At 48.0% G+C, this 10,535-nt stretch overlaps 1 protein-coding gene and 1 non-coding gene across 2 annotated transcripts; one reads left to right on the top strand and one right to left on the bottom strand.

Moving 5' to 3' along the window:
- Positions 1–686: 686 nt before the first annotated feature.
- On the top strand, positions 687–759 carry TRNAR-UCG (transfer RNA arginine (anticodon UCG)). The gene has a single exon. It is a non-coding gene; the product is annotated as a tRNA-Arg (tRNA).
- A 986-nt stretch (positions 760–1,745) lies between these two features.
- On the bottom strand, positions 1,746–10,291 carry C11H9orf152 (chromosome 11 C9orf152 homolog). Its single transcript, XM_003810885.6, has 2 exons — positions 9,519–10,291; positions 1,746–3,627 (listed from the first exon to the last, which is right to left on the bottom strand). Exons 1-2 carry the CDS (start codon positions 9,709–9,711, stop codon positions 3,101–3,103), a joined length of 720 nt encoding a protein of 239 aa, XP_003810933.1. The 5' UTR covers positions 9,712–10,291; the 3' UTR covers positions 1,746–3,100.
- Positions 10,292–10,535: the final 244 nt, after the last annotated feature.

The following is a 10,535-nucleotide window of genomic DNA, read 5'->3' as shown; positions in this document are numbered from 1 at the left end:
AATGAGCCTCTCCCTCCAGCCCTAAAGGCATCAATCAAGGCTGTGCTGGGAGGAGGTGGAGCCTGGTAGACTCTGACTTGACTATGAGATGAACTTTAACATTTGAACAGTTCCAAGCTTTAACAACTGAAATGAATGGCTTTAATGTCAGGAAGTGACTGAAAAGTTAGGGAATCTGACTGAGATAGTGTGAGGGCAGCCTGTCCCCTAGTGGGGAAGAGGCTGTTCGATCCAGCTGAATTGGTTCTTGGAAAAGAGCTTTTCTGTTCCTAGCTTAGGGAAAACGTCTCTCCTCTGCGTCCCTCACCACCCCAGGGAAGATTATCGCCTTCAGTTAAACTGGGAAATCTGTGGCTCTGAGATTTGGCTCTGAAATCTCTGGCTTTAATTCACCCAACAAAGGTCACACCTCTACCAATGGCAGTGCCCAGACTAGAGCCTGATCCGTCCTCCTCTGCCAGGGGAGACTGAGGCATGGTGTGTGCCAGGCAGCCGCATGGGGAGTCCACACTGGGAAGTGGAAGCCTGGGGAACCCTAGGTAAAGGTGGCCTGCCTGATGCAGGATTTACAATGTGAGCTGGTTTTTCTCTATCTTAGGAAGAGAAGAGGAAAACCTTCTGCTAATGTTATCGGTGGAGACCATCCGGGCTCTTGACATTTTGAACAAAGACTTGGCCAACCGGCTGGCCGCGTGGCCTAATGGATAAGGCGTCTGACTTCGGATCAGAAGATTGCAGGTTCGAGTCCTGCCGCGGTCGTGGAGGGGTTATATTTTGCTGGGTGCGGTGGCTCATGCCTGTAATCCCAGCATCTTGGGAGGCCGAGGAAAGCGGATCACCTGAGGTCGGGAGTTTGAGGCCAGCCTGGCCAACATGGAGAAACCCCATCTCTACTAAAAATACAAAATTAGCCGGGCATGGTGGTGCATGCCTGTAATCCCAGCTACTCGGGAGACTGAGGCAGGAGAATCGCTTGAACCTGGGAGGCAGAGGTTGCGGTGAGCTGAGATCACACCATTACACTCCAGCCTGGGCAACAAGAGCGAAACTCTGTCTCAAAAAAAAAAAAAAAAAAAAAAAAAAAAAAAAAAAAAAGGGGCCGGGTGTGGTGGCTCACACCTGTAATCCCAGCACTTTGGGAGGCCGAGGCAGGCAACATGGTGAAACCCTGTCTCTACAAAAAAACCACAAAAATTAGCCAGGCATGATGGTGCACACCTGTAACCCCAGCTACTGGGGAGGCTGAGGTGGGAGAATCGCTTAAAGCCGGGTGGTGGAGGTTGCAGTGAGCCGAGATTGTGCCACTGCACTCCAGCCTGAGAGGCAGAGCAAGACTCCATCTCAAAAAAAAAAAAAAAAAAAAAAAAAAGATGTAATTATTGGCTGGGTGTGGTGGCTCACACCTGTAATCCCAGCACTTTGGGAGGCCAAGGCAGGCGGATCACCCGAGGTCAGGAGTCCAAGACCAGCCTGGCCAACATGGTGAAACCCCGTTTCTACTAAAAATACAAAAAATTAACTGGGGTAGTGGTACACGCCCATAATCCCAGCTACTTGGGAGGCTGAGGCAAGAGAATGGCTTGAATCTGGGAGGCAGAGGTTGCAGTGAGCCGGGATTGCACCACTGCACTCCAGCCTGGGTAACAGAGCAAGACTCTATCTCCAAAAACAGGAAACAAAAGCAAACCTATAGAAAGATACGTTACTTGTGGGACACTTCTTTAAAAACAAACGCAAAGGACAAATTTTTTTGAGAAAATTTCCTTTTTTATTAGAATATTTAAAAAACAACTGAATTGTATTAATTATTCACAAAAGGAATGACAATCCCCAAATTTGAGTGGATTTCTGGGTGGTTCAAGGAAGCTTCTACATGTTTTTCACAGGTAATGACACTACTAGTTAACAGCTCTGGATGTAGATGGGCAAGACTGGATGGCCATGCAGAGAAAAGAAAGGTGGGAGTGAAACTTTACAGAGAAAGCACCTGAGATGAGGGAAAGGCACCTTAGGTGTGTTTAAATAGCGTTACAAAAGCTAAACATTAACCAGGAAATACGAGCTTTTTTCCCTATCACCCAAGTGACACCTGCTTCACTTTGTCTTAGGTTTAAAAATATGTATTTGATCCCAGGAAGGATCTGAGTGATCCAAGTTGGACTAAACAGGAGGCAGTCTATAGGGAATGTGTATTTTTCAAGCAGGAGCATTTCTTTGCCTCTTTTGTTCAGGATCTCATCATTATATATTGTCAATGATTGGCAGTTTTTAATAAGAACTTAATTTGCAGAGAGAGAGAAAAGATAGGCAGGAAGGCAGGAAAGAAGGCAAGAAGGAAGAGAGGAAAGAAAGAAGGAAAGAAGGGAGGGAGGAAGAGACAGAAGGAAGGAAGGAAGGAAGGAGATAACTCTGTGATGATGCTGGAATGTACATGTCTCAGTGAGCAGTGACAGATGATTAGCCCTTTCTAAAGACCCCTTAAAGACACAAAATGGTAGGTAGCATTGATCTCACCTTCATACCCTGGGTGACCATACTTTGGGAAGCCCAAATTGAAATGATGTGATCACTGCCAATGAGTGTTGTGACTTCTAAGTGAGATGGCCCCCCAGACATAGCCACCAGAAAAAGCATCTGAATTCTCAGAGCTTGTCTTCTCCAGAATATGTGAGAAATCATCAGAAGACATTGAAAACAAGAATGCCACGCCCATTGACCCCTGGGCATTGCTAAGGCATTCTGTTGGCTAGGTCCCTGGTTTGTGTTCCAAAATTCTCCAGTTCCAGGGATGGAGCAGATGTCTTACTGGTCCTCCCCAAGGAATGGATATCCAGGACCTCATAGTAATGTCAGAATGGGGCTGCACTGACCAGACAGTCCTCTTCATCCTAAACTGTGGGCAATTTGGCCTGGGAAGTCTCTTCTTATTGGAAGGGTAAAACCATGTTACCACTGTGAAGTTCATCTCCCACAATTCCTATAATTAGGTTAGTCCAATTCTTGCTCATAGCTAGAGACCTCGTTGTGGCTCTGCCTCCTTGGTTCTTCTATAAGGCCATAGGTGGCCTCAAGGTCAAGACATCTGGCAGAATAGAAAGCTTCACGCTGAGCCATATAAGCCCAGGTTCCGGGCAGCTTGGGAGATCCTGGGTGTTTTCCTCTGGGGAAATGGATAGTAAGCTGGTTTGCCAGACCTGTGTGGGTTCTTTATGGAAAGAGGACATTGAGTGCTGAATTTTAAGCCAGATTCCACTGCCTTTGTTTGGGTATTGCCCACCTGGCATGGAAGCTGGGCAGCCTCTGGGATTCCGGTTCCTTGCTGAGTCATCTGATTGGTTTCAAACAAGTGTGTGTCTCCTTCAGGAGGGAGCCTTTGGTCAGATCCCACAAGCTTGCCCCTATGATGTACTTGATGACTGGTGTGCTGGGGGAAGGTTTGGACCAAACAATGCATCTCCAGGTGCGTGTGCCATGGAGACTTGGGGGCCTGAAGACAGCCCTGGGCAGCCTCCTCCAGCCTCCCCTCCACCTCAGAATCTGCCTCTTCCAGGGACAGTGAGCTTCTTCTCTCCTTGTTAATCCAAACAGCATTGACCATCGATTCTGCAGGAGCAGATGTGTTTCCTCCTGAAAAGAGAATGCACCAGCAGGGTCATCACTTGAAGGGACAGGGGCGGCTCTCACTTAGGGGGTCTCATTGCTTTCAAGCTGAAGGAAGGCCATCCCCAGAAGGTTCCTGGTACATTTCATGTGTGTACATGTGTACACACACAAGATCTCACTTGCATGCTCACACACATGCCCTTTTACACCTCACCCATATATACTCACACACACACAATTATTCATTCATTCAACACATATTTATTGAGCACTTAATATGTGCCAGGCATTATTTATTCTAGGTCCTGGGAATACAGCAATGAACATTGAGACAAAACCCACACCTTCCGGGGTGTGTCCTGGTTGAGTAGAGACAAAATTGCATATTTATAATAAAATTTCGGGTGGCAATCAATGCAATGGAAAATCTCAAGCATAATAGAGGGTCAAACACTGAAGTGGAGGAGTAAACTCTGGGAGGAGATAGGGAACTAGCGTTTGGGGCTAAAAGAAAGGCAAGGAACAAGAGCACACACAGACTCACACACATGTGGGTTCACATATTCTCACCAGTGGAAAAGATTATTCTTAACTTACGGGGTTTTGTGTTCTGGGATTCTTTTTTTTGTTTTTTGTTTTTTTTTTGAGACAGAGTCTCACTCTGTTGCCCAGGCTGGAGTACAGTGGTGCAATCTTGGCTCACTGCAACCTCCACCTCCTGGGTTCAAGCGATTCTCCTGCCTCAGCCTCCTGAGTAGCTGGGATTACAAGGCACCTGCCACCACGCCCGACTACTTTTTGTATTTTTAGTAGAGACATGATTTTCACCATGTTGGCCAGGCTGGTCTTGAACTCCTGACCTCAAGTGATCCGCCCGCCTCAGACTCCCAAAGTGTTGGGATTACAGGCGTGAGCCACTGCGCTCGGCTGTGTCCTGGGATTCTGATAGTGAGTTTACCGCCCAAGGCAGAAGAGGGAGGAGCTGTGTTTTGAAGCAGCTCCTTTTAGAGAACCAATCATTATCCTTCTCCTAGTCCACAGGCACTGCTCTGGGAGGACATCTGCAGCATTTACGGCTCCTCAGAACTGGCTTTAGGGTGGAAGAGGCAGACCAATGTCTCTTTTCTTTCTTGGGGACTTTTTTTTAAACCACCTAGTGGAATATGACAGTTCATTGTTAACTCTTGGTGGCAGTGAGAGGGATTGGAATGACTGAAAGGCATTTTCCTTATAGAAAGCAGGTGTGTGACCAGCTTGGAGCTCCTCAGAGGTGTCACTTAGGTTCACTTATCTGTACCAGCACCTGTTATCACAGGAGGCCCTGGAGGTGACAATGTGCAGAGCAAGAGTGGGGAGATGATGTTGGAAGAATAAAGTCAGAAAGAAGCCCCTGAGCTCCAATTCAGGGATCCCAAAGAAACAGAAGACCAGCTGCAGCCATCTCAGCCAACAATTACTCTCCTGTCAACACTAACTCTAGTGTGACTCAAGATTTGTTCCAGCTTTGTAACTGCTTAATTCCTTAGTATTATTTTCCAGCATGAAATGACGAAAACACTTTTTTTTTTTTTTTGAGATGGAGTCTTGCTCTGTCACCCAGGCTGGAGTGCAATGGCGCGATCTTGGCTCACTGCAACCTCCGCCCTCTGCATCCCGGGTTCAAGCGATTCTCCTGCCTCAGCCTCCCGAGTAGCTGGGTCTATAGGCGCCAGCCACCATGCCCGGTTACTTTTTTTTGTATTTTTAGTAGAGACGGGGTTTCACCGTGTTAGCCAGGATGGTCTCGATCTCCTGACCTTGTGATCCGCCCGCCTCGGCCTCCCAAAGTGCTTGGATTACAGGCGTGAGCCACCGCAGCCAGCCAAAGGAAACTTTTATAAATATCCAACATGTTATGTACTTATTTGAGAACAAGCAAGGAGGGAGACACAACAGGAGAACCTAGAAACTGGTATCCTAGCATTAGTTTAGAAGGAAAGGACTGAAGGTGGACAGGCCTGTTCAGCTGTCAGTCCCAGCCTGCGGTTCAGAGGAAAGGAAAAAGAGTTAGGCTGGGAGGTACACAGGGACCCTACCCCAGAGCAGCCTCTGCTGAGAATCACCACGAGCCTTTCGTGGCAGTACCCTCCACATCTTGGGATGGTGCCTGCTCTTCACTGTACAAGAGAAAGAGAATTAGGGTAATTGACTGAAGAGTACAGGGAAATTTCATATCATGTTTTTTATCTGTTTTGTTTTGGTTTTGGTAAGTTGGGGACTGGAGAAGAAGGAAATGTACTCGTTATCTATAATACCTTCTTCATTCTCCACCCTTGATTCACTTTGCCAGAAGATAGAAGTTGGAGAAGGGGTATTTTGAGCCCCTCCTTGATTTCTCTCTTCAGTGGGGATGAAGGAAGTGGGTGGAGAGAAGAGCGAAGAGAGTGGTAGAGAGACTCAGGGAGGAAAGAAGAATCGAAATTCACCCTAACTGCCTGAGACCTTTGGTGGAACCTCTCTCATCAAGCCAGAGTCAGGCAGACATGAGGTCTGGTCCTGAGTTCACCACTGACTCACTAGGAGATCCTAGGCCTCCATTTCCTCATCTATAAATGGAGATCTTAAAAAGGGAGCTACCTTACAAGGCTGCCAGGAATGTTCAATGAAATGTAATATAAAACATCCAGCCCAGATATAAGTCCCGACCCTAATCCCTTTTTCTACATAAGGTGAGTCACACAGTGTCTGACTGTGACAAAAGCATATTCCTTTTGGACACCAATCACTGGGGGTAATTGGGGCTCCACAGACTTCTGAAAGTAGCTCAAGGTCCCCTGGGAACTTACGTTGCATCAGGGAAGGCACGCTGCTACTTGTAACTGCATTTCCAGAAGCTGGATCCATCGCATAATGCTAAGACAGGGTGAAGAAAGCTAATTTCGGAGCCCTTCCTTTCATTGATCAGCTCCTAGAATTTCTGAGCTTCTAAACGCAACCCAATGTCTTGAGACATTGACTTCTAGCTTTAGTAGGAGCCCAGTCTCAATGCTCACTCTCTCTTCCTGGGTCTTTTTGCTGCACTGGGCACTGAGGATCACGGTCCTCTAAAATCCCTCTACCAGCTTGGCTTCATGACATTAATTGCTCTTGATTTTCTTATACCACTTAAAATATGTTTAATTGTGGTAAAATACATAGAACATAAAATGTACCATCTTAACCATTTTCAAGTGCACAGTTTAGTAGTATTCAGTACATTCACATTGTGGAACCAATCTCCAGAACTCTTCAGTTTCTCTGACACTCTATAAGCATTAAACAATAACGCCCCACTTCCCCATGCCCCAGCCTCTGGCAACCACCATTCTGCTTTCCTTCTGTCTCTTTAAATATGACTACTCTACATACCTCATGTAAATGGGATTATACAGTATTTGTCTTTTTGGGACTGACTTACTTCACTCAGCATAATGTCCTCAAGTTTTATCCATGTTGTAGTGTATGGCAGAATTTCTTTCCTTTTTATGGCTGAATGATATGCCTCTCCTCAAATTTTGACTGCTCTCTCCATCTTCCCTGGCTTCATTTCCTCCTCTTGTTCCTTAAATATTTGAGTATTCCAGAACTCTAATTTTCATCCCAGTTTCTTATCAATTTACACATGGATTTGCCACAGTTTTATCCATGCCCATGGCTTCAGCTACCATCTATAGATGAATAACCCCAAATCTAGCTCTCCAGCCCAAATGAGGTCCAGGCTGGATGGAAGGTCTACAGGCAACTATCTCCAATGCAGTATATTCAAAAACAAGTTCATCTCTCTCTACTAAAAGCCTTTTTCTCCTGTATTCTCAAGGAAAGATACCACCATCTATCCTGTTGCTAAAGTATAGGGGACAATTAATTGCTCTTTTGCCTCCTTAGTGTCATTTTCACCTTATTTTTGTCACCTTACCCTGATTTCTCCCTGGAGAATTACCTACTCCTTCACATTCAGTGCTAGTGTTTCAAGTGGCCTTCCTACTTAGATGCATGTGACATATGTGATCTTGTCCTCAGCCAGTGAGTGCATAAGGCCTTGATGAGCTTTATACATATTAGTTCATTTTATTCCTACAATAACCCTATGATTTGGGTACTACAGTTATTCCCAATTGACAGGTGAGGAAACTGAGCCCCAGAAAATTTATGTAACTTGTTTAAAGCTGCATATTAAGTAAATGGCAGAGCTGGGACTCAAACTCAGGCTGTGCTCCAAGACCCAGTACATGACCACTCCATTACACAGTATGCTGCCTCTCACAGTTAGATAAAGAATGTGGAACTCAGCCAAGTATGGTGGTTCACGCCCAGCACTTTTGAAGGTCGAGGCGGGTGGATCACCTGAGGTCAGGAGTTCAAGAGCAGCCTGGCCAACATGGCGAAACCCCATCTCTACTAAAAAAAATACAAAAATTAACCGAGCGTGGTGGCAGGTGCCTGTAATCCAGCTACTCAGGAGGCTGAGGCAGGGAGAATTGCTTGAACCCGGGAGGCAGAGGTTTCAGTGAGCCGAGATTGCACCCCACTGCACTCCAGCCTGGGCAACAGAGTGAGAATCTGTCTCAAAAAAAAAAAAAAATGTGGAACTGCAAACTGCTGAAAGTGCCCTGAATGACCCTGACCTAGCTGGGAGGTCAGAAGTCTTCTCGGAGAAAGCCACACCTGGGCACTCCTTGCATGAACCATAATTTAGCACCTAGTAATGATGGGAAAGGGGGTACCGAGTTACCAAGAGCAGGAGAAAGGACGAGCACAGGGTATAGTGAATTCTCTGGGGGCATGTTGAATTTGAGATGTCTTTGGATCATCCCCACTAAGCAATTAGATTTGTGAGTCTGAATTGCAGGTGTATTAAGCATTGTGTTTCCATTTGATAGGGATTTAAATTAATAAATGTTTGTTGAATAACTGAATGAATAAATACCCTCAAGGGGGGGATAGAGCTTTAGGAACCTTTCAGTTTATGCCCTGCAGAGATGGTGACTGTTTGGCTGTGCCAGTTCACTCCTGCCAGGAACGAGGATTCCATTGGTTGGCAACAGCCCAGGTAATGGGAGATGGGCTCCTTCAGCTCAGAGGTGCCACTTTTGTTCCCAAAAGGCAGCACACTTCCTGCCCTAGACAGAGAGGTCCCTCTGGCCCCTGATCCCTGCCCAGTCTGGCCTGGCAAAGGGCAGCCCAAAGAGTCTACTGAACTCTACAAATAACCACAGAATCCCACAGAGCCCAGCTTTGACCTTTCAGGGTATCTTCCCTTCTCCCTCAACCTGTTCCTCTGTTAGAGGAGGAAGGGCTGGGATTTGACATGCCCTTGCTTTCTGAGCCCTGTGCCTCTAACTCCCTCCTGGAATGAAATCTGAGTTCCTAAAGGGAGGAGGTTTCTCCCTATGAGGGGGTTTCTGTGTCCAATCACACCTCCCTGCCTGATGTTTGAGGCTGGATGAGCCTGGGATGCCTCATGGGTCTCTGAGCCCTAGGCGTCCTCTGGCCCAGACAGTTCCCAGGCTGTTGGGAACGCCATGTCTTCTACCTCCAGAGTGAATTTCTCTGGTTTGTAGGAGGTGCCTTAGTTAGACCCAGCCAGGAAGCAGAGCTCCTATCACCATACCTGGGCTAGCAGGGGGGCCAAGCCTGGCTCACCAGGCTGACCAGTCTAGCAAGATTAGAACATCAGAGCAGAGGCCAGGAACAGTGCTGGCAGCCAGGTGCTTGGCTGAGGCCCCTGGCTCCCTTAGCAGGTGGGACAGCTGAGCAGAGCTGCCCTGAGCCCGCCTCCCCTGCTCTTCCCCACTGGGAGGGAGGGCTGGCAAAGCCCTGGCTCTGCCTCCCTGCAGCTCTGCCACTCAGGTCTCCCATGGTAAGTCTCTCCTTCCCCAGCACCTGTCCATTCCTACCTTTTGGAAGCACCAGGAGGTGGGCCTGGGTCCTCTGCTGCCTCTTCAAGCCTTCATACTGGGCTCGCAGGAACTGGATGCTGAGTGGGGGCCCTTTCCCAGGGGCCTGAGTCCTGGAGCCCTCAGCCATTAAGTGAGACCTAAGCTGCCAGAAGTGGGGCAGGGCTGGGCACGGGCAGGGCAACCCCTCCATCCGGATCCGGGAGAAAAGCAAACAGAGCTGGGTGGGGCAGGACCTGGGGAGGGGAGAGAGAGGGAGGGGGCAGTGAGGGAGAAGGAGAAGTGACAGGCAAAAGGAGGGTGGAAAGAGGAGTGGGACTGAGGAAGGAGATAGAAAAATAAGGGGGAAGGAGAAAGATGAAGGGGAAGAGGAGGTAGGGATAGGGAGAAATGTGGGGGAGGAGAAAGGTGGGAGACAGTGGCAGTAAGAGGAGAAGGAAATGTCAGAGGAAAGAAGGGGCAGCGAAGGGGGCAAGACTGGAGGAAGGAGGTGATAGTGACAAGGGGGGATTAATGGGGCGAGAGAAGAAAGAGAGGGAGGAAGATGGAGACAGGCAGGAGGAGGCAGGGAAAGGAGTGATGGGAAGTGGGAGACTGAGAAGTAAGGGGAGGACTGGGGGAGCAAAGAGAAAGGCAAGCCCAGCTGCTCAGAGCCCTTCAGGGGGGTCAAGAAGGTGTCTTATTCCAGGTCCTTCCATTGCTTGATCCTAAAGTTTAGAATCCAATTCCCAGTGCCACGGTGAAGTCTTCCATTTCCTGGCAGAGCTGGGACTGGGGCTGGGGAGTGCTAAGCTCGCGCTCTGCTCACACATTTTGGACTGGAACGTGGCCACTTTTCAGCAAACCTGCCGGTTGGGTTTGCAGTAGTTCAAAGAACACCCTCGGGAGCTTCACAAGGTCGGTGCCTCTGGATGTGTGCCCCGCGGCCACACCCTAAAGAAACCCAGTAGCAAAGATCTCCCCAAGATCTCCACTCAGACCCCAACACACACCCCAGGTGAAAATTCAGCCCTAAAG

The sequence above is a fragment of the Pan paniscus genome, chromosome 11 (assembly GCF_029289425.2).
Source record: "Pan paniscus chromosome 11, NHGRI_mPanPan1-v2.0_pri, whole genome shotgun sequence".
Classification (NCBI taxonomy): domain Eukaryota; kingdom Metazoa; phylum Chordata; class Mammalia; order Primates; family Hominidae; genus Pan; species Pan paniscus.
The sequence above is the reverse complement of the archived record's forward strand: the minus strand, read 5'-3'. Positions and strand labels throughout refer to the sequence as shown.